This window comes from Garra rufa, chromosome 4 (assembly GCF_049309525.1).
Source record: "Garra rufa chromosome 4, GarRuf1.0, whole genome shotgun sequence".
Lineage (NCBI taxonomy): Eukaryota > Metazoa > Chordata > Actinopteri > Cypriniformes > Cyprinidae > Garra > Garra rufa.
Genome location: NC_133364.1, coordinates 21,543,727 through 21,567,345, shown reverse-complemented (window position 1 = coordinate 21,567,345; position 23,619 = coordinate 21,543,727). Strand labels below are relative to the sequence as shown.

Sequence of the window (23,619 nt, the reverse complement as noted above, 5' to 3'; positions counted from 1 at the left end):
TGGGTCAATAAATGAATACAAGGCTTCAAATTCTCAACCTCTATCTGTAAATGTACAGAAACAGTCCAGACACAGGAACAGAATTGAACAGAGCAATATTTTGGTTGCTGAAGATCACATAAATTAGAATCTCTACAATATGTAAAATAATATTGGTTAAAGTTAAAAATAAGATTTTTTTTAACAGTTAAAAGAAAAAGAAAAAAAAAGGCAAATACATACTTTTGGCTTCGGAAACAAACCTATTTGAACATGTCATAGATATAAGAAGCAGAGTCAATGGAGGATTTACACTCCAGAGGCGAAGAGCGAGAAAGAAAGAAAAAAAATACACGGTGTTCCAACGCATGATGGGAGAGCGGGTCTCCTTACTAACACCTCAACAAGTGCAAAATAAATAATGCAATATCCCAATCCTGTAATCCAACAGATTTGGTACCATAGTAAGCTTGCAGAGATATGATAAGTGAAATGTGATAGCCAAAAAAAATTCCTGGAGAGAGAAATAATAATCACATAATGTTCAGGATGAAATATTAAAAGAGGTGAATCTTGGTATGTCCATCGAGAGCTACCGGAAGGTTCTGAGACAAGTCTGAAAAGTCTTTCTGACAGCATATAATAAGTTCTGTTTTTAAAAAAAAACTGATGATGCATAATACTGTCCTGTGGAGTATTTCATACGTGTTAATATACTATGGAGTAATTGGTATGGGGTAAATTTTCTTAGCCTCTGGTGGGGAAAAATCATGTGCTGTGTTGGCGCTGGACAGGGATGCAAATAAAATTGTGGGGGCGGTTCTTTTGAGACCAGCTGAGATTTAAAAACAGACAAAAAAGCCTGTTTGCTTTGAGGCAAACCCTTCTGTCCTGTTACAGGGATTCTGAAGGATTTGCAACTTAAGGCAAAGGTTATTACGATTACTTTAAGCTTTAAACCCATGATTCAATTTTTGGAAAGCTTAAGCATAAAATGCACTAGAAAATTAGGTAGAAACTGTTTAGTTGATTTGAGGGGAGGAAAAAAAACTGACAAAAGTAATTCGATACAATCAGAAGGTCTTGACTAACTAGCTAGAGCTTTGTCGGAAAAAAACAGCTGCTTGTATATGCTTGATAAATAATGTTTTGCATGCAATGAAAAAGTCCAAAAAATTCAAAGAGGCACACCCCCACCACTAACGTATAGTTTCCGAATGAGTCAAATTTAAATTAAATGGCTAAACATTACTGCACAAGTGCCAACGTGGACACCAAGTCAGAGTATCAAGTCATTCATTTCCGCCCCAAAGCACTTCAGAACATTCAAATACATGATTTAATGAGATTAGGCCATAATAATGTGTTTAAAAAAAATCTTAAAAGTGATCTTGGCGGGGCGGTGACCTGTGCAGAAATGTGTCAAGCATTACAGAACATTTCAGTTGTGCTTCAACATACAGTAAATTGTCGCAGAGGCTGTTGTCAGGCAACGAGGCTTTCGATTTTGCATGAGGATGTTCAAGACGTTATGCCGTGAAGGATGAGCCTGTGCTTTCCAATTAGGACCTTCACATCCCTGTTTTCGACCATCCAAGGCTGCGAGCGGAAAAAACGAATCCAGAAAAATTAAGGAAGGGACACAAACCGAGGAGGAAAAAAAGAAGTCCTGACAGATCCTGTAATCACACGGTCACTGCTACATTTAAAACTGTGCATATCTCATACAAAGTTGAAAGGATTAAAAGACTAACACCTCTGAGCACTGTACTGGTTACTGGTTTGTGTTACATGCCCCTGGCTTCCTCCTCCAATTATGGGCTGATTGGCAGTATCCAGGACCAATAACATGGCAGCATTCTTTATTTAAACACCAAAAGTGGTATTGAGGTTTGGGGGTTCAGAATGGAAGAGGCGGAGAGTGGGTCGGACTCCTGTCCAGAGCCTTCAGACCGGTCCGTTAGGCGTGATCTCAGCTGAAGCAGGTGCCTCGACTCTGTTGAGGAATAAAAGAGAGTTAGAGAGGGTGGACGGTGCTTTTAATCTATCGTTTAATGTCTGGTTGATACACATTTACTATTACCTCGTCTCTGTCACAGTGGTGGCATCCGACTCTTCTGTAGGCGCTGAAGACTCACTATTGTCTGTGATGCTGAGCTTCTCCAGAGCTTCAGTAGGCACCTCGCTGCTGAGAAAAGAAGAGTGCAGCACAAATGTTCATCATTAAATCTTGTAAAACTTGACTGAATCATTTGGAAAAGTGGAGTAAAAATCATTCTAAAAAGATGCAGTTAACATTAGCAAAATACCAACAATACAATACCAAGATTTTGACTTCGATACAATACCTGACTAAAATATCTCGATGCTACTACTAAACCGATACTATGACAAAAACATAGGACAGGAAAAGTTTTATCTTTGTTATTAATCATAAGAACATAGATGGAAGCAAAAAACTAAAGGACAAATACAAAAAAACAAAGATATAAGTTAAATAAATAGGGCCCTATGAAATCTGTTTTACTTTTCTCCCAAATTTTGTTTTATTTTTTCCAAATGTTGTTTTTTTTATTTTCATTTTTCTGGATTCTGTTTTTTTCCCTTTTAATTTTTATAGATATATTTTAATGGTTACATATAAAAAACTGATCAAAAAGCATGCCTAATTAATTAAATTTATTTTTCATTTTTCTCAAATTCAGTTTTATTTTTATTTTTTTTAATTCTGTGATTCTGTTTTCCACTGACTTTATGGATTCCATTTTACTAGTTTCTTTAAATTTGAATAATCAAAAGGATGTCTTATTACTATAAAGATTAATTAGATTTTATAAACAATACATTTTTTATATTATTTATTTCTTCATTTTTTTCAGAAAAAAATGTTGTGTAGTTACAATTTTCTGGTAAATATTTCTTAAATGTTATTTTAATAATACTGTCATTACATTAAGTAATATTTCTGTCAAAATTAACCCAAACGTTTATTTTGAAGGGTTGCTGTGAAGACCTTTTTGTTTCTGTCTGTATATGTCATGACGCTGTTTTTTCTCAAAAGTAACAGTAAACCGCTCATGAAGTGATTATCATAGCAGTTATAGAGATTATGTTGATAACGAAGGACATGCAGGATTTATATTTAAATAGCCAAAAGATATTCATGATATTCTGTGTTATACAGCAAATTCCGTTTTTATGACTGGATCCCGCATTCGTGTGCAACACTAATGGTAAGGACATTGTTAAAATAGCAAAGGAATGCACACGCATACATTGTAGTACTCGTGCGTCAAAGACTGACAAGAAGATAAGAAATTGCTGAATTAAGTTGTTATTTTTGTTTTCTTTGTGGACAAAAAGTATTTTTTTAAGCTTCATAAAATTACGGTTGAACCACTGTTGTCACATGGACTATTTCAACAAAGCCCTTAAAGGGATGGTTCGGAGTAGAATTGACTTCATTGCTATGCACTCCGAAGCCCATGTAAATACCCCATCCGAAGTTTTTTTTTTCCTTAGTCAAACATTTATGGAGATATTAAGAGTTTTTCGAATTGCTTGTTACAGGAGTGAATGGTACATGTGATGTAACTCGTAAATTGCACCACTAAACGTGCAAGTAATCTTACCAAACTTGTACAGTAGTGTAAATAGGTTATGTACTCACAAAACGCTGCATCAGAACATTTGTAAGTCCACCATGAGTGTTTTAAAAACACGTTTTACCCGAGAACTACTAGTCTCAGAAACTACAAGTCGACGTCACTTCCCTGGTTTGAAAAAAGCACGTAAAAGTCCTCCTACAAGTTGACATGCACACAGATGTAGTAGGAGGACTTTTACGTGCTTTTTTCAAACCAGGGAAGTGACGTCGACTTGTAGTTTCTGAGACTAGTAGTTCTCGGGTAAAACGTGTTTTTAAAACACTCATGGTGGACTTACAAATGTTCTGATGCAGCGTTTTGTGAGTACATAACCTATTTACACTACTGTACAAGTTTGGTAAGATTACTTGCACGTTTAGTGGTGCAATTTACGAGATACATCACATGTACCATTCACTCCTGTAACAAGCAATTCGAAAAACTCTAATATCTCCATAAATGTTCGACTAAGGTAAAAAAAACTTTGGATGGGGTATTTAGATGGGCTTCGGAGTGCATAGCAATGAAGTCAATTCTACTCCGAACCATCCCTTTAATACCTTTTTGGGCCCTGAAGTAGTTGCATTGCTGTTTATGCAGGGTCAAACAGCTCTCGGATTTCATCAAAAACATCTTAATTTGTGTTCCGAAGATGGACAAAGGTTTTGTGGGTTTGGAACGGACAAGAGGGTGAGTAATTAATGACAAAATTTTTAATTTTGGGTGAATGTAGTGGAATTGCGATTCACCTTTCAGTCTGGTCTGTCATATTTTCTCCCTTTTCAGTGGTTTGTTTAGAGAGAATAACTAAACGATCATCATCCTACCGGTCTTCCGTCATCGTTCAAAAATGGAAATGTATCCCCTTCTTGAATTCATGAGAATCCTTTTTGTTTCTGAAACTACATTAAAACACTGTAATCTTGCTAATTCTTCACAAAGTGTTCTTACCTCGAGGGTGCTGTTGTCTGGTTGGCAGGTGTTTTAGGGGAACCCTCTGTCTTATTTTCTCCAGGGTCCTCTTCACTGTCTGAGCCTCCAGACGAGCTGCTGTCTGAGGCCACCAGAGGAGCTTTTTGCCCAGGACTTCCTTCCCACTCTCCTGTAGCCGAACCACTGCCAGCCACTGCAGGGAAAAAGACACATTCAGGATCCAAACAACAAATAGTTTTTTCAGTGTATCTACCTCATCCATACTACTGTCATGTAAATGTAGACAGTCATGTGTTAATGTTTTAGAGTAGACAAGCAGACATGATTAAACAGTAGAAATTTGTCAACCAGTAGATATTTTACAGCGGTTACGCGCTCACGTGATGTTGCTGTTCTACGTAGTCACGAAATGTAGTTTGCACACATTTTTAAGCATTTCGGTTAAAAAAAACAAGCGATTTTAAGTTGTTGAAACAAAATCAGCAGCAAAAGATAACTCGTTTCACTGTATGCGCGCACTGACAGACTGTTGAAGATGGCGCTCATGGAGCATTGAACAGAGTTATTTTTGCCACTTAACAGGCCTTGAACATTGAAATACACACAGATGTATGTGTCAAAATGCCTGTCTTTGCAATTATCCACATAAAAACAGTAATTTAGGTCTTAAGTGAAAGCAAACAGCTGAGAAAGAAAACACACATGTAACTGTATCTGGGCAGCACTTAAAGTGAGAGCAGTCTAATATTCCTGCTCTTGACTAAATTACTTTTGTAATATTGTAGCATTTCACAATGTATGTAGCATTTCTGTTTATTTGTCTACTGTAGTTTTTTGTCGTATTGTAATTAGTTTCTTATTCTTTTTAATCACTGACTATTTACTTGTCTTCAGTGAGCTTGAGGTTTTTTTAGGCTAATATTAATTTTTTGTGGTTTTGACACTGGTGACAAGAACTATGAAATTTCTATGGTATCAAAAAATTGAGATATCATAAAGACCTTATTTAAAGCAAAAATAACTTCACTTTTTTTATATCGTTACCCTGAAATAAAATAATTCATACCGTGATATAATTTTTTGGTCATATCGCCCACCCCTACTAATGCCATGTAAATGTAGGTAGTCATGTGTTAATGATTTTAGAGTTTCTGATATCAAGAACTTCAGAATAATATATTTTTGGATAGGAACTTGATTTCTTAAAGATACAGCATGTTTTCATAGTACTCAAAAGATCAAGAATAATTGTGATTCACCAAGATAGTTCCGCTTTAAACATTTCATCAGGTAAAATTAAAACAGAAATCTTGGTGAAAACTGTGTCGGTGGTCGACTACTTCTCACGTTGCGTATTAGAGTTAAAATTTAGACAGACGCAAACATGGCATACTTACAGTTCTTCTCTTGGCCTTGTTGAGGTTGTCCCTCAGTCTGACTGGACTCTGTGCTGTAATGTAAAAGCCAATGGATAAGCACAGATAAAGGTATCCCCATAATTCAAACACCAACCAATACTACCTCAGTTAAACAAACATTCCAAAATAGCGTCGTAACCGGAGTGTTCTTTACCTGCTGAAAGGCTGGAACTCAGTGAAGGAGGCCCAGCCTGTGTCCTGCGGACCCTCACCTCCCTGCTGAGGAGAGCCCCCCCAGGAGCTAGTGGAGCTCACCTCCGTCTCACCAAAACTTGCCGTCCAGCCTTGATCTGTGCACAACACAACGAATCTTCAATGAGCAAATTCATCTGAAAGATTCAAAGTTGTGGGTGATGTTGTACCACTCACTTTGAGTCTGAGCTGCTGCAGACTGTTGAGGACTAGCTTCTTCCTCAACATCCTCTTCCTCCGAGGCCGACCCGCGGCCTCCGCCCCCATTCCTCACAGCACTCTTGGGTGAACTATCTGAAGAAAGAGACACCCCGAACCTGACAAGAATAAATCAAGATTGTGAATGCGAAACAGGAGAATGTATTTCCTCAAGCATATCATCCATGTGGTGTACCTCGATCTGGATTTGATTTGTGTTGCATAGTTTATTTCTTTTTCATCCCAAATATCCTCCTCTTCCTCACAGTCATCGAACTGCTGGATTCTTTCTTTACAACACGCCTCAAAAGCTGCAGCATTGGCCTAAAGGAGCAGAACAATTCGAATGAAGCATCAAAACAAACATACAGCAGAGCTAAGTGATCATTTGTATAATGGACAGTGTTTTCAGTGGCAGACACTTACACTATGATCATCTGCGTCTATATTGAAGTTAATTTCAGCAATTCGATCGAACGCAGCACTGCAAGATTGAAATAGTCTCTCAGAGATCATACTGACAATCTTAACCACAAAAACATATCAGCACTGTACATTAGTGTATGCGTCTGCAGCATTTGAATATAAATGGCAACACTTATCACTGGATCTGAGAAACATTTAACTATATATACACATCTTTAGCACTCACTTGATATTTTCATCATGTTCACTGAACTCCTCATCATTAAAACCGAACTGATCCACAAAGTTGGCGGTCATCTGCTGAATCTGGTAGTCAGAGAACGCCTGAAAGCAAGAAAAAGAGAAATCATGCTTAAAATGTTCTTCAATCAGCTGTAAGGAACTTAAAGCAGACTCATGCTGGTTATTTATTTGTTGCTTCTTACTTGTTGGATGGATAGATCATTGGGGAAGGGGCTCTCCATGTCATCATCTTCACTAGATGAGTGTAAGTTATGGGTGCTCACCTGGAAAACAGGATAAGAACCAATCAGAAATCAGCATCAATGCTTTCAATTAACCCTAATAACTAGTTATAGTGGACTTCTTTGGTGCCTGTGAGTTTGAATTTCAAAAATGCAGTTTATATACAGCTTCAAAGGGCTCTAAACGATCCCAGCCAAGGAAGAAGGGTCTTATCTAGCGAAACAAATGGTTATTTACTAAAAAAAAAAATATATATATATATATAAATATATATATATATATATATATATATATATATATATATAAAATTATAAATAAGTTTTGATGTATTTATGGTAGGAAATTTACAAAATATCTTCATGGAACATGATCTTTACTTAATATCCTAATGATTTTTGGCATAAAAGAAAAATCTATAATTTTGATCTATATAATGTATTTTTGGCTATTGCTACAAATATACCCGTGCTACTTAAGACTGGTTTTGTGGTCCAGGGTCACAAATTATATTTTAAAATGTAATAAAAATTAGTGCTATATATATATAATTTAATTTATATACTTTTTAACCTCAAATGCTCTTTTTGTCTAGCTCTGTGTGTACTCCGTTTATTCCAGTTCAAGACAGTTAGGGTAAGTCGAAAAACTCCCATCTTATTTTCTCCTCCAACTTCAAAATCATCCTACATTGCAGTTTTATCTTGTTTTGTAAAGGGTGATTGATCTTCTTTGTATGTTCACATTGTAAACACTGGATCTGTACTTCTGCAGCGATGTAGGATGATTTTGAAGTTGGAGGAGAAAATCAGATGGGAGTTTTTCAACATACCCTAACTGTCTTGAACCAAAATACACAATGTTGACACAGAGCTTGACAAGACAAGCATTTAAGGTTAACAAGTATATCAATTGTAATCTTTTTTTTTTTTAGAAAATATCAGATCGTTTAACTAAATAAGACACTTCTTCCTTGGCTGGGATCATTTAGAGCCCTTTGAAGCTGCATTTAAACTGCATTTTGGAAGTTCAAACTCACGGGCACCATAGAAGTCCACTATATGCAGAGAAATCCAAAAATGTTTTCCTCAAAAAACAATTTCTTTATGACCGGATAAAGAAAGACTTGAACATTTTGGATGACAAGGTAGTAAGTAAACTAGCTGTAAATTTTTGTTCTAGAAGTGAACTTCTCCTTTAAGACACAATAATTACATTGACTACATTTAAATGTCTTAACCAATATTACTCATCTATCCAATGGAATGAAATGCGTAAACGCTTTCCTCACCAAATCCACTGTGTTTCTCCTGTTGGTCTCTCTCAGAGTCTCACCCACAAAACTCTCCCAGCGGCCTCTGCAGTCCTCTGGCAGCTCTGTGGATATGCAAGTGATTATGGTCTCAGTAATCACACTGCTATCTCAAGCATCATCATTTCATAAACTCTGTGGCTCCTGACATATTCCTGCACAACAAACCTTTAATTAGGTCATTAATCTGAGAGTGAGCCAGCCCTTTCTCCAGGTTTTGAACCACAGTGTTTGCAATTCTTGTCAGGTGACCCATGTTTCCCCTTCGCCTTCCTCCTTCAGCCCTGGAGATTAATGTAGAGAAACTACAATCAGCCAACAGCAGAAACAAAGACAGACAACAAACATACTGACACAATGGAGCAGATCAAGATGGACTTCATGGGACTATCGCACATGTAAGAGACCAGCTGCTTATAAATGACAGCAAATAGTGGATTTGGCTCTTACTGGATTTTGTCATTTTCCTCCCAAGCATCCAGAATCCTTTGCACCAGCCGGCAATGCTGGAAAAGCTGAGAAAAAGCAGAGAGCAAAAAATTTAGAATAATGAACGACAGGAAACACAAGAGGGTGTAGATAAAAGGACAGCCAAAGAAAAAAAAAAAAAAAGAGAAAAATATAAAAGGAAACAACACTGACACACCTCTACACTCAGAAAACCACATGAGCACAAATGGTGAAGGATGAATCACAGGTCAAATTTCAATATTTGTGTTCAGTGGTTTGTTCAAATCCCTAAACCAAAGTCAGTTTTGTTCGTGTTTTTGAAATAAGTCTTTTTTGCTCAGCATGGCTGCGTTTCAAAAATACAGCAAAAACAGTAATGTTGTGAAATACTGTTGCAACATAAACTATTCATATATATTTTTAAACTGTAATTTATTCCTGTAATGGCAAAGCTGAATTTTCAGCATCATTACTCTACTGTCTTCAGTGTCACAAGATGCTTAATGCTAATTTGGTTTAAAAAACACTGATGATTATAACTGCTGTTTTTTTGTGGAAACCACTAGGATTTTTTGATAATTAAAAAGTTAAATAATATATAAATATTTACTTCTTATAAAAAAATTGACCCCAAACTTTTGAACAGTAGTGTACAGTCAAACCAAAAATTATTCAGACACCAGATATAATTTTAAAATTTTTGTTTTACTAGTGGGTGCAGGACACTATAGTTCATTTATGATTATTGAGGATAGAAATATAAAGTAAACTGTGACATATTATACTCAAAATATTTCCATACAGTGGACTACCAATAAAACTGATACAAATTTCGGACCAAAAATTATTCAGACACTTTGACCTGACCATGTTTTGCTTTAGTGTTTTTTCTTTAATTACTAAAGAAACAGACTGAAGAAAATTAAGTATTGTTTGGTAATTGGTCAACAAAGTCCATTAATAGTAGTTTAAATATTGCCATACTAACAGTTGTCTGAATTTTTGGTTGATTGTAAACATACCTTTCTATCAAAGGTGTCTGACATTATCAAGATGAATATATTCTGACAGTTTAACTATTAGTTCTTGTCATATTTTATTAAAATTTTCTAAACTATAACTGAGAAATGTTGGAGATGCCTGAATAAATTTTGGTTTGACTGTATATGTTAAGTAGTCAAAGTGGTGCTTGCATTCGTGAGCACCACTAAAAAGGCCCACTACCCTGTTTCCTGTAAGTCAATATGAAAATAGGTGCCAAAAGGAAGCGGTCATGATCGAAAATTGATATGAACTAAAGCATATGACCTACATTGGCAACAAGAGCATCTTGAATGGGCGTGTTTGCTGGGTCTGAGGTGGTGTTCTGGCCCGGTGTTCCCTCCTCCGCTTGGCTGCCTGTGCCTGTAGCTGGTCTCTCCTCGTGGTTCTGCAAACCTGGGTTCTGGAGGTCTGCGTGGGCAGAGTGGTTCAGGATGGATGCCACACACAGCTCCACTTGCAAGTGCAAGAAATTATTCCAGGTGTATTTAAAGAATAAATCCTGCAAGCAGAGAGTGGTGGAGAGAGGAAGTGAGGAGGACAGACAAAAGAAAAATTATGAAAAACAAGATCGCCCACCCACAGCCAGCTCATAGTGTCGAGTCTGCGATATTCGATGTGTGTGCGTAAGTGATTTACCAACAGCAGGTCCATGGTGTTGAGTCTGCAGATCTCTTGGCAGATGCTGAGGTTGCAAGTCTGCAGCAGAGAAGCCACCAGCCTGGCCACATGAAGGCGGGCGCTCCCCAGGGGCTGCTCCAGAACGCCCACTGTAGTGAGTATTGCACTTCTCTGTTCCACGGCAAGTGGAAGGAGATTGACACATTGTTAGAGGGCTGTCAGTCTCAGCATTGCACAGTGATAGTTGAGACAGAAGCTCTTTTCCAGACTTTGTGTGCTGCCAATGAAGACTGACACACTTTATGGCACCATTAAAGGGATAATTCACCCAAAAATGTAAATTCTGTCATTAATAACTCACCTTCATGTCATTCCGAACCTGTAAGACCTCAGATTTTTTTTTAGATATTTTTGATGAAATGAGGGTGAGTAATTGACAGAATTTTCATTTTTGGGTGAACTAATCCTTTAAAATTATGCTCTCAAATATTAGGTGTGCCGTAAGTTTTAGTGCCACATTAAAAAATTTTGAGAATAAAGTCAAAATAATTCACAAATTAAGTTGAAATCACGAGAATAAAGTCGAAATTTCAAGAATAAAGAATAATTGTTCGAGAATGAAGTTGAAATTACGAGAATTAAATCATGCCAGACAGTGCCAGGCCACCGGAATTTATTTAAATAGGTCTATATGTGAAATGATTAGCAGAAATCCTACCATATTTCATATACTCGCAGGGAAAAGTATGCTTGAAATAGTATTTCTTTGATTGAATTCATTAGGCCTATTTGTAGTGTGCCAGCCACACAATAATAGCAATAAGCTTTGTGCTTTCAGTACTTTTATTATAAAACAAAGTCTCAGCTTTCAAAATCTGTCAGTTTTAAAGCAAAATACAAACAACGTGTCTTGAAATAATGTGTTTTTGATGCTCTTTAAAGTGGCGGGACAGATTGCTGTATTCATGTAAATCATTCAACATTTCGATTACAATGAAACATTAGTTTAAACTGTTTTCTTTGTGAAAATTCCACCACCTACTCCACAAAAACCACTGTGGCGTGCAATCTTTTGTTCCTTACACGTATTTAATTAAAAACAATGTTAAAACGTTCTAAGGGTTGAAATGCACTCCAACTCTTTAACATAAATTATATTGTCTTTTCTGAGGTATACAAGTGACAATTCACAAGCTGTTTTATTCACAGTATAATACAGTAAATGATCGGAAATAATATTTAATCTTCCATTCATTATTTGTAGAGAGCCAGTCAACCAGTAATCGCATTCATTTTGTGTTTTGTTGCTTAAAATATAACACAGCTTAGCTTTTAAATGTCAGTTTTATCATGAAATACAAATTATAAATGTGTTTTTTCTCTTTATTTCAAGTTTATCGCAAGATATAAATGTGAAGGAACATCAGAAAGAATGAAAAAAAAAGTATAGCCTAATTTAATTAATCTAATGTCTCATTGTAATCGGAAAGATGACAGATGCACATCTCGCTTAAACTGAGGCAAACACAGCAATCTATCACATCATATTAAAGAGCGTGAAAAACACATTATTGTAATAGACATATTGTTTGTATTTCGCTACAAAACTAACAGACTAAAAGACTTTGGAACTTCTCCCAGCACTCCCAGTCCGGGCCATTTGCATGAACAGAATGCTAAAATATATACTCTCAAAATACTATTACTTCAATCTCATAATTGCTACGAATTCTTGTAATTTTGACTTTATTCTCAAAACACTTCAACTTAATTCTTGTGAGGTTGTACTTTAGTTATGCACACAGCAAGGCAGCTTAAGTTTGGAAACAGAGCAACAAACTTTAGCATAACACAAAAAAAAACAAAAAAAACAAATTGGAACAAATGGTTCAAAAGCCCTGAGATGACATTTACGTCCAGATGGAGTTTAGTTGCCTGTGAGTGTGTGTGTGTGTGTGTGTGTGTGTGTGTGTGTGTGTGTGTGCATGCTGTTACCGTAGGAGGGTTCAGTAGGAGCTGCTGGAAGTCCTTTAGATGAGGCTCAATAGCACGTAAAATACTGCTGTTGACAGTGTAAGACCTTTCACATCCCTGAGAATACAGGTCCATCAGACCCTCCAGCCTAACAACATCAGAGGAAAAAAAGAGATTAAAAAAGGTGAAAGAACAGCAAACATCCAAGCATGGCTATTTATTTAAGGATTAATTCAGGGCTGTAATGAATAAACTCACCCTGACCTTCGTGACTCCAGTAACGTAAGAAGCACTTGCGTTCCATTGACGACAGACGCTTCAGTCCTTTCCCCTTCAAACATGTTCTTCAAAAGCTCCGACACATTCACTTGTCTACAAAGACATAAACATTAGTTTACCGAGTGTGTAAATTCTTACACATGGTTCACTACGTCACATGATCGGGCACTTACGACTCCAAGACCGCGAGTAAAGGGTCTGGTTCGGTGACCTCTGACAGCTGATTGGCCTGGTCTCGACTAAGTCGAATGATGTCACAAAGAGTCTGGGATGCATTAGATTGTCTCTGCAGAACAACAAAGTGGAAAAGAATGCACTCAGTCCTCTTCTTAAACTTCCATAACTAAAATCATGTGGGCTGGGGGGTGAAAAGTTCAGCAGAGTGAGTGGTATTTTGTACCTCTTCATCTCTCCCTGTGTGCATGAGCTCTGTGAGTCTCTGGATGAGTCTCTCCTCATTCAGCCACTGCAAATACATGCATTCACAGACTAGAATCACAGCCCTGTAATGATGAGTGAGGATTCCGCCAGGGCTTTAAGGACAACAGTCAGGCTAAATGCAGGTCAATGTCTAATTTAAGCAACTGAATCACTTATTAACGTTCCTTAAAGGCATGCTTTCTACAAATGGCTCAGGCTCCTGGAGGTAGATCAATGTAAAATGCTTTTGAACAAGATTAACCATTATATAACCTCCAAATTCACTTGTAGAGTCAACAACACAAGGGAACATTCACACAGAACATTGATATAGCTGAACAGAACATAGTTTGTAAGAGCCCTATACATTAGTGTGCTTACATTGAGGACCTCCATCCTCAAGGGGGCAGGCTCTACACAGCTGATGAGGCGCAGCAAAAGGTCCATCATGGCCGAGGCATCAATGTGATTCAGCACCAGACTGATAAAGTTGTGTTTTTTCCTTAGGAAAGAGATTACCTGCGTGTGCAATGACAGACAACTTACTAACTATGCAAATTAGGCAAATAATATTTCTTTTGTGCCATTTGCTGTGCATTCATATTCTAAGCTGTGTGGATCAGGTGTGCGTACCTGGTCTGTTTTACGTGCAATCAAGTTGCCGATGGTTTTGCTGAAGAAGGATGCCAGCAGGGGATTAAGGGGCGGCTCTTGTTCCAGAAAGTGGTAGAGCTTCTCCAAAAGGGATTCGTCTCCACCCAGCTTATCGTTGATAAGAGCCACATCAGAGGTCAGGAGCTCACAGGCAATGTTTGGAAACCTAGATAAACAAGACAAAACAAAAAAAGTCTATATTACATACTTGGCCTTTAGTATTATAAACTAAGCCACTTTCTGAGAGTCCAATGAAGGCATTTCAAATGTAACTGAAAGTTGCTCTGTAGTATTACTCATCTGCTGTCACTTAAATGGCACTAAACTCTGCATCCATACATTATATTCTATTGTAGGATTCTGCATTTGACAAAAATATCACCATGTAAAAAATCTGGATCAGTGCTGCCAAGAACATATTTCACTCAATGTAATAACATTTCACAATACTTGGAGAGAAAAGACATTTTGAGTGAATCCGCTTGCTCATTTCAAGACAAATGATTCTGCCTCCTACACAGAGAGAACCAAATGATTAGTTTTAAATGAACTGTAATCTCTTTCTCTCACTCTAACCATATGGTCCCAGCAGAGAGTGCTAAAACTGATAGATTCAACCCATCAACCCTTCAGAACATGAGTTTTTCAAATCTTTTGTTAAACAGCACAACCCTTACAAACAAAGGAACTCTGATTTAAAACATAAAAGTAGCAGGAGTTTACACATCACCTTTCAACTCAATCATTTCTATTTTCCTGTTCCTCTTCCTTCGTTTATCAATTTAACTCTGCACTTCTACATCCTCACTGTCAGTTTTATAGCCCTCCGGTAACCAGGAGCTCCAGACATGCACGGCTACCAGTGAAAAACACATATGTCCGACCATCATAATTCAGCAATTCTTAGTACCAGTTGGAATACTTTTACTGCCAGCTATATTTACATCTAGGCTACAGGTTATTTGCAGTGAATAAACATTTAAAGGAGACCTATTATGCCCCTCTTTTACAATATGTAATAGAAGTCTCAGGTGTCCCCAGAATGTGTCGTGACGTTTCAGCTCAAAATACCCCACAGATTATTTATTGTATCATTCTGAAAATGCCTATTTTGAGTGGAAGCAGAAACATGCTGTTTTTGTGCATGTTTCTTTAAATGCAAATGAGCTGCTGCTCCCTGCCCCCTTTTCCAGAATAGGACTGTGCCTTTACAGCTCGTACCTCGGATACTCTGCTAAAACAATCATGCTGAAATTGTGTTTTAAACCATATTAGTTTAAACTTCTAATAGAAGGTTTTCTGAGCGCCCACATTCGAAGCACACGTACAGAAAGCGGCTGTCACATGGCATGTGAGTACTAAACTAAGTTCTATTTCATGTCTTATTGCGCTTAAACTATCAAAAAGTTTTTGTTAAAAACACTCACTGTCTGTGAAGGTAAACAACTGGACAAGAAATCACATGTTTATATTAGATCTGTGTGGCAGCAGCATAATATAAAGTAAATAAATCAATAAATCCACAGCTCTCTTGTCTCCTCTGAGGCTAGGACTCTAAATAGTGTGCTTGTCTGTGCAGCCAACGAATGAACAGTTAGCATGCTTTGCTCAAACTTTTTCCATGGCATTAGAACTGGTACACCGTTGTCACTTGTGAAAAAAAATGATGACAGCATGGGTGGAAACATGCACAAAGTTACTGGGTTGTCCTTTATCACATTTTCTGGGTTGGTAGATACACTGGTGACCCGATTATTGCACTTAAACATGGAAAAAGTCAGGTTTTTATGATATGTCACCTTTAAAGTGCAGACGCATTAGCAAATTTTGGGAAATTTTGACATGTAAAACAGTCCATTGTTTGTTGTCAATAAAAAAAAAAAAAGTCAGTTTCAAACCAAGCAAACAGATGCACAATCTGCAGAAGCAAAATCTGCATGGACTTTTTCACCCTCACACAAAACTACACATTGTGTAAATTCGTGGGTGGATTTTGCCCATGAAATTTCATATAGCCCTGTCCCAAATTCATGCAACTGGCTGAGCCAACGTTGCATCATCTGGTTGGTCAAAACTAACAAATAAAGTACAACGCTGTGTCTCTGTCTTACTTGAAGCGAGTTTTCTCCTCCAGGTCAGCAGGGGGCTCCTCCGTGATAAGGGTGACCAGCTCCTGCATACAGTGATCCTTGGAGAGGAAGAGCAGGAGCTTGCGGTTCTGTGCTTTGCATTCCTGCAGGACATCCTCCTCTTCCATCAACTCTCTCAGAGTCACTCCCTCTCGATCCAGAAGCTGGTCGATATGGGAGGTATTGTTCAGGTCAAACTTCCAGAACATGATGGTGGCGGTGGCGGCTGCTGCAGCAGGAAGCCCAGGCCTAAAGAGAAGATTTGACAGTGAGAAAAAATATCTATTGCAAAAAGAATCCAAGGTGGTCAATGCATTGAACAAAATGCAGGCATGCAGAATTGCCTAACCTTTTTTTGATTCAAATGTCTTCTGTTGTACAACACAAGATTCAAAGATAACCTGATGTAGGTTATTTCTAGTATTTCTAAAAGTATGTACACTACCAGTGAAGTGAACATTTTTGAAGATTTTATATGTTTTTAAAGAAGTCTATTCTGTTCACTAAGCCTGCATTTATTTGATCCAAAGTACAGCAAAAACAGTACAATTTTGAAATATTTTTACTATTTAAAATTACTGTTTTCTATTTGAATATATTTTAAGATTTCATTTATTCCAGTGATTTCAAAGCTGAATTTTTAGCATTCCTCCAGTCACACGGTACTTTAGAAATCATTCTAATATTCTGATTTGCTGCTCAAAAAACATTTAATAGTATTATTATGTTGAAAACAGCAGAGTAATTTTTTAAGGTTCCTTTGATGTATAGAAAGTTCAGAAGAACATCATTTATCTGAAATAGAAATCTTTTGTAACATTATAAATGTCTTTATCATAACTTCTAATCAATTTAAAGCATCCTTGCTAAATAAAAGTATTCATTTCTAAAATTCTTTTTCCAAAATATTAAACCAAAAAGTATACTGACTCCAAGCTTTTGATGTTACAAAAGCTTATTATTTCAGATAAATGCTGATCTTTCTATTCAATAAAAAAAGTACTCAACTGTTTTAAATATTGATAATACAATTTTTCTTAAACAGCAAATCAGCATATTAGAATGATTTCTGCAGGATCATGTGACACTGAAGTCTAGAGTAATGATGCTGAAAATTTAGATTCGATCACAGGAATAAATTACATTTTCAAATACATTCAAATAGAAAACACTTATCTTGAATAGTAAAAATATATTTAAATTTCAAAACTGTTTTGCTGTACTTTGGATCAAACAAATGCAGGCTTGGTGAGCAGAAGAGACTTCTTTAAAATAAATCTTACTGTTCAAAAAATTTTGACTGGTTGTGTATATATAAAAAAAAAAAATTGTTTTTAAATGCTTTTTAGTGATCTTGAATGCCCCTTGGAAGTTTCTTGAAGCCCCTGGTTGAGGACCACCGATGTAGAGTGTCCCAAATCAGTCACTTACGAAGTTCCATAACAGTTAGGAAGCTGTCTTAAAAAGCAGCTGTCTATGTAAGCAGTCTAATAGGTTTTGGAACAAAGCTATAGAGTGAGTGGGAGGGGGAGAAGAATAGTGATGGAAAGCAGAACTAACAGATGAAAGAGAATCTGGAGAACAGAAGAACAAGGAAGGGGACAGAAATAATTGATGGACCTTTAAAGCATCCAAATAACACATCCCACTCAAAACAAAACATGAAGCAACTGGAACATGAAGATCAACTTTCCTTCTTTCAGCACTGATTGAAATCACCTGGGCTGTGAAGATTTTCTAACAACTCTGGTCATGAACAAAGCAGACCTTTCCCACAAGACGACTGGTACCCACGCATCACACCCTGGGCGATACATTTCACACAGCCTGATAGTCTTCGCTTGCTCAAAGAGATCTGTTAGTGAGCCTATGTAAAAGACTCCTCAAGAACATTAATAGCATTTGTTAAATAAATATATTTTTACCAGCTGATGAAACGTGTGAATCCTTAGTTACACCTCCTCCACAGGCAGACAGGCATTTGAGTGGCAGAATGCAGACAGCACAGAATGACCTAGCATTAATCTGCATGAGGTCCACTTCCCACCAGGCCTTCCTCGAATACACGCCTCAGACGGACTGACACTGGGGAAAAGAAACGAGAAAATGCAAACCCTTCAAAAACAATGCAGGCAGGCTGTGAGAAACATTTTGAACCATTGTAACAAATAATGCAAAGTGGGTATAACACATCAATAATGTATAAAAACACACTGAATCATGTCTAGAAACCATGAAACACAATAGACTGTGCAAGACTAAAATTGTGGAAGCTCTCATGAACTGAAAATGTAGTGTCTGTACAAATGTCATTTCCTTGTCAACAGTAAACAAATGCACATAAACACTCTCTTCCTCAAAATCAACCCTATACTGACTCTCTAGTAGGGCTGCAACTAACGACTATTTTAATAGTCGACTAGTCACCGACTATTGAAACGATTAGTCGACTAATCGGATAATTATTCAATTTTTCTCAAATTTAGCATGAGATTGCTTTAATTATGTGGAAAATTATAGTAAACACAAGAAAGAAGGGGGTACTTCAATAAAAAATGCATATTTTGCTGCTGATAGGCCAATTCATACTAAAAGTAAATAAAAATGCCCTGTCTAAAACCAATTAGGCACAGTGCTCGGTCAGTACAGACATAAATGCATAAATTAAGAAACTCTATAATTTTTTTAATGGACAGGCACATTTGTTTTATAAGAAAAAATAAATTAAAATCAAGTAAACATTTTCTTCCTGTAAACCATCAGCAGCAATAAAACAGTAAACAAAAATGTATATCCAAAACAAAACGTATTGGCTTCCATGTTATTTAAATCTTACCGAGGCCAGCCAAACTCCGTTTCATTCAACTGTCCGACGTGCTTTCTCTTTAAATGTTCGTGCATCACAGAGGTGCTGCCGTGATGCGCAAGGACTGCTTTACAAACCATGCAGGTAATATTTTAATTCGCGGTAGCAGGCTAAAATGCTCCCAAACTTTACTCCTGTTTCATACATACTCAGTCTGCAGTGCGTCTACAGTCCGTGTGCGTTACGTATGCGGTGCAGAAGAAGCACAGACTCGTTTTGCTTTCACACAGAACGCGTTTGCAGTCCGTACATTGTGAACGTTCTAATCCGTTAACATGGGTGTGGGAAAAAAAAACGCACTGCAGACGGAGTATGTGTGAAACGGGCGTGTTTTGGTACGCGCAGCTGCTGCGTTGGACGCCGCCATTTCTGTATGTTATCGCTCAGCATAGAAGCTGCGTATGTGCGACTCTCGGCAGAAAGATGCCTCACTCGGTTGTCTGGCGACAACATCGACAATGAAATTCATTGTCGACTATTTCTATTATCGATTTTTGTCGACAACGTCGACGAATCGTTGCAGCCCTACTCTCTAGCAGATATGCAAGAGTTATTTTAAGCTTTTGCTTGTAATACGGTAAATATGAGTCTTGAGATCAGACTTCAACCATTAAAAAAGTTCAAAAAGTGAAAAAATGTGCTTAGCTTCAGGCCATCCATGATGTGGATGAGTTTGTTTCTTGGACAGAACACATTTGGAGAAATGCAGCATTACATCACTTGCTCACAAGTGGATGCTCTGCAGTGAATGGGTACCGTCAGAAAGAGATTCCAAACTGCTGATTAAAATATCACAATAATCCACAAGTAATTCAGATGACTCCAGTCCAGCTGCATGTTAATAAACAAAAATGTTATAAACTAATCCATCTTTTAGAATTTTTAAACTGACAACCATTTTTTCCAGCCAAAGTATAAGAGTTTGCTAAACATACTTCAGTCAAAAAGCCATCTTGTCTGAATCAGGCGAGAATAATGCACAGATAATCATGGTTTCCAAATGAACAGTCACAGGATTTTGATGTGAGAGGACAAGAGGGGATGAATTTCTTCACTGGAAGAAGCATGTTATGGATTACAGACTCGCATTTTAGCCAAAAGTGACAGTTTAAAGATAAAACACATTGATGGTGGATTTGTTTCTTACAAACATGCAGCTTTTCACTTCACCAGATGTTAGTTGATTGATTGGACTTTAGGGCTGGGCGATATGGCCTAAAAATAAAATCCCCGATTTTTTCACAAAAAAATCCGATTTACGATTTAAAATCGAGAGCCCTGATATGCAAATAATTCGCCATTGTCTTCAATCATCTCTCTACTCTGTTTATGTGGTAAGTGAAATTCTATGTACTGTAATGTAACAGGCTAACTTGCTAGCAAGCAGCTAATCATGTCCCCTTAGTGACTCGCATTATTTTACCAGAACGCGTTATTTGTTTTCCGTTCTGAATACATATATATTTATAAAAAAATCGCGATACCTCGATTTAATAAAAAATTAAATTGTCTTAAAACGTAAATCCGTATTAATCGAAAAAATCGCCCAGCCCTATTGGACTTATTGTGTTGTTGTTTTTTATAATCAGTTTGACGGCACCCATCCACTGCAAAAGATCTATTGGTGAACAAATGATGTAGGGCTGCAACGATTAATCGAACGATGTTGTGAGGCGCGTCTAGACAATGAAGCCGGTACTTTGATTAGTAGTAAATCTCCATCACGTGCGTTCAGCTGGAGCGGCAATTCAAACACCCCGCCGTAAATCACTGACAAGCCACGCCAAATCGCGCTGAAAATCGAATTCGATTTTCATTCGATTTTTGGCGTGGCTTGTCAGTGATTTACGGCGGGGTGTTTGAATTGCCGCTCCAGCTGAACGCACGTGATGGAGATTTACTACTAATCAAAGTACCGGCTTCATTGTCTAGACGCGCCTCACAACATCGTTCGATTAATCGTTGCAGCCCTAAAATGATGTAAGAAATTTCTCAAACTCTGTGAAGAAACACGAAGAAACAACTCTTCTACAACTTGGATGGCCTGAGGGGAGTACATTTTTAGCAAATTTTCATTTTTGGGTAAACATTTCCTTCCAGTGCAGTCACATTTGTAACCCTGGACCACAAAACCAGTCTTAAGTAGCACGGGTATTTTGTTGCAATAGCCAAAAATACATTGTATGGGTAAAAATTACCGATTTTTCTTTAATGCCAAAAATCATTTGAATATTAAATATATTCTAACTCTTCCATGAAGAAATGGAAATTTCCTAACTGTAAATATATCAAAACTTAATTTTTGATTAGTAATATGCATTGCTAAGAACTTCACTTGAACGACTTAAAAGGCTATTTTTGAACCCTCAGATTCCAGATTTTCAAATAGTTGCATCTGAGCCAAATATTGTCCTATCTTAAACCACACATCAATGAAAAGGTTATTTATTCAGCTTCAGATGATGTATAAAAATGACCCTTATGACTAGTTTTGTAGTCCAGGGTCAAAGTAATAATTGCATGAGGATGAAAAAGTCCCCATACGCAGATTCAAGTTCAAGTTCACGATTCAGGTTCAAGTTCAAGATTTACCACACTACCTAACACAAAGCTATACGAAAAAGCTTCATACATCACTACATTATTGACTATAGACGATGGACCTTTATTGCCTGCAAAATTTCTCAGAAATTTTGACCTTTAGACCTAATTGTAGGAAGTTAAAATAGAATATGCCACTTGACGCACTTTCTTCCTAAATGAAATGTGCACCGACTCCACATCTCGTGCACATATGGCACACTCACAACAGCAGCTGGTAACAGCTTCCTTGAGCACTACATACTCATCTGATGACAGACGACACACAGAACGCATACCGGAAAGAATATCTATCATTGATCTGCAGCTGTTCAAGCTGAAGCCCTTCTTTCATTTTTGAAAAAAGTGGCCAAAAAAGGGGGCTTGTTTCCCTTATTTATCTGGACATGACTCTGTGCACGTGCACAGCGTAGTGCGACAATAACAAGCAGAGAATTCCCCAATGAACTCTACACAGGAAAGCAAATGTCTCTGTTCTACAATTCATCAAAAATAGTAACAGGCCACAGCAGCAGCATTTGAACACACAATATAAGCTGCCACACACACCAGACATGAGCAGAGATGTTGCATGAGATCTCTGACAGCAGCTGAGGTCAAATAAGCTGGCACTGATTGCACAACTGTCCAGAAGCTGCCTACTTAGGAAGTGGATCCAGCAAGTCGTCCTGACCCCTGGACCCCCACAGGGGGTGTTCCTGCATTACAAAACTTCAAAAGAGATTGCATTCGTCGAGTTTTACAACTCACTAGTTACATAGCTGGAGAGAATGAACTAACTTCTGAATAGCTCTTGTGGCTGCTAATGACAACATGATTTGAATCAAATGTTTACAACAGACGTCAATAACATACCACAGCATTTTTCACACCTTATAAAGCCGGGGCGGGTAAAGAAGACGTACTACTATTAAAATCACACATGGGATAGCGATTTTAAGCGCACAATAACAGTTTCAGCAGAAAATCTCGGCGCTTGCATGTTTACAACTGGGCCCCGCTAGCAGCCGTTAGCATCAGCGGCTAATATTAGCGTCAAAACTGGTTTCCGTATTTTCAAAACAACCCCAAACTCGACCGAAACCACTCAAATACACACTCGTTTATACCTGAAAATGGATTACTAAAGATGTGAAGTGCGTTTGGCTTCATTTAACCCTAAAGAACGGGATGTTTTTGTGTTGTTTGCTAGCTCGTCTGGCTAACTTCAGCTGAATGTCTCTCTTACAGAAGTTTCTTTCCATCTGAAGAGACACAAAACGACATATTTTCTAAGCAAAACATTTATAAACAAATATGGTTTGGTGTAAAGCAGAGATGCTCGGCCCCAGTAGTGTTATCTGCGCATGTAAACAGGCTGTACATGTAAGCTTACCCCCGCTGTGAGTGTCTTTAGACGGGCTGCTGGTTGTCGGTTAGTGCTGGTCTGGCTCGTGCAGCGGTGGCGCTGCTGCTGCCCCGCGCGCGCTCTGTGAAACCCCGCAGCTGCCACGAGACCGTTTTCCTCTTAACTATCTGCCCAGAGCGAGAGCCATCGTCCTCACTAAAGTTGTTTTTCTGCTCTCTTTTGTTTATAAATTAATTTTTAGACAATTATTCTGCTCTTAGTCACTACGCAGAGTTATCTCGGACGCGCACACACAAGGCAAGGGAAAGAGGGTTCGGAAAATAAAAATCGTTCATATGTTTGTATTCAAAATGGCGAAACTCTGTCATAGACGCGCGCGTGCGCGTACTGTCAGATTACTGCCTGCGCATCGGGAGCGCGCTTCCCCGCGTTCACTCCGCTAGCCTTGACAAAATGTACATAGATGATGATAATAATAATAATACGTTTGTTCTCATACTTTTTATTAAAATAAACTAGACAAATGCATCAAACTATTTATTGTAATTAATGGTTTATTATAGTTAAGGGTTTTTTTTGCCTTTATTAGGATAGGACAGTATTTCAGACAGGAAGGTGGGAGAGAGAGACAGGGTAGGGAAAGATCCACGAGCCTAGATTCGAACTCGG

The 23,619-nt window shown here is 37.7% G+C and overlaps 1 protein-coding gene across 3 annotated transcripts; it reads right to left on the bottom strand.

The window, feature by feature from the left end:
* Positions 1-78: 78 nt before the first annotated feature.
* ppp6r2a (protein phosphatase 6, regulatory subunit 2a) lies at positions 79-23,294 on the bottom strand. Of its 3 annotated transcripts, none has more exons than XM_073838850.1 (24): positions 22,978-23,294; positions 18,061-18,220; positions 16,118-16,384; positions 13,986-14,172; positions 13,734-13,871; positions 13,333-13,398; positions 13,106-13,218; positions 12,912-13,025; positions 12,675-12,801; positions 10,698-10,850; positions 10,330-10,560; positions 9,018-9,082; positions 8,736-8,851; positions 8,547-8,632; positions 7,219-7,299; positions 7,020-7,117; positions 6,794-6,851; positions 6,564-6,691; positions 6,347-6,486; positions 6,132-6,267; positions 5,957-6,009; positions 4,578-4,752; positions 2,063-2,167; positions 79-1,975 (listed from the first exon to the last, which is right to left on the bottom strand). In XM_073838850.1, the coding sequence occupies exons 3-24, from the start codon at positions 16,342-16,344 to the stop codon at positions 1,927-1,929; spliced, it is 2,646 nt and encodes an 881-aa protein (XP_073694951.1). In that variant the 5' UTR covers positions 16,345-16,384; positions 18,061-18,220; positions 22,978-23,294; the 3' UTR covers positions 79-1,926. The 3 variants fall into 3 exon arrangements, with proteins under 3 accessions (XP_073694951.1, XP_073694952.1, XP_073694953.1); XM_073838851.1 differs by having other exon boundaries at positions 2,063-2,164; XM_073838852.1 differs by having other exon boundaries at positions 12,918-13,025.
* Between the last annotated feature and the right edge of the window lie 325 nt (positions 23,295-23,619).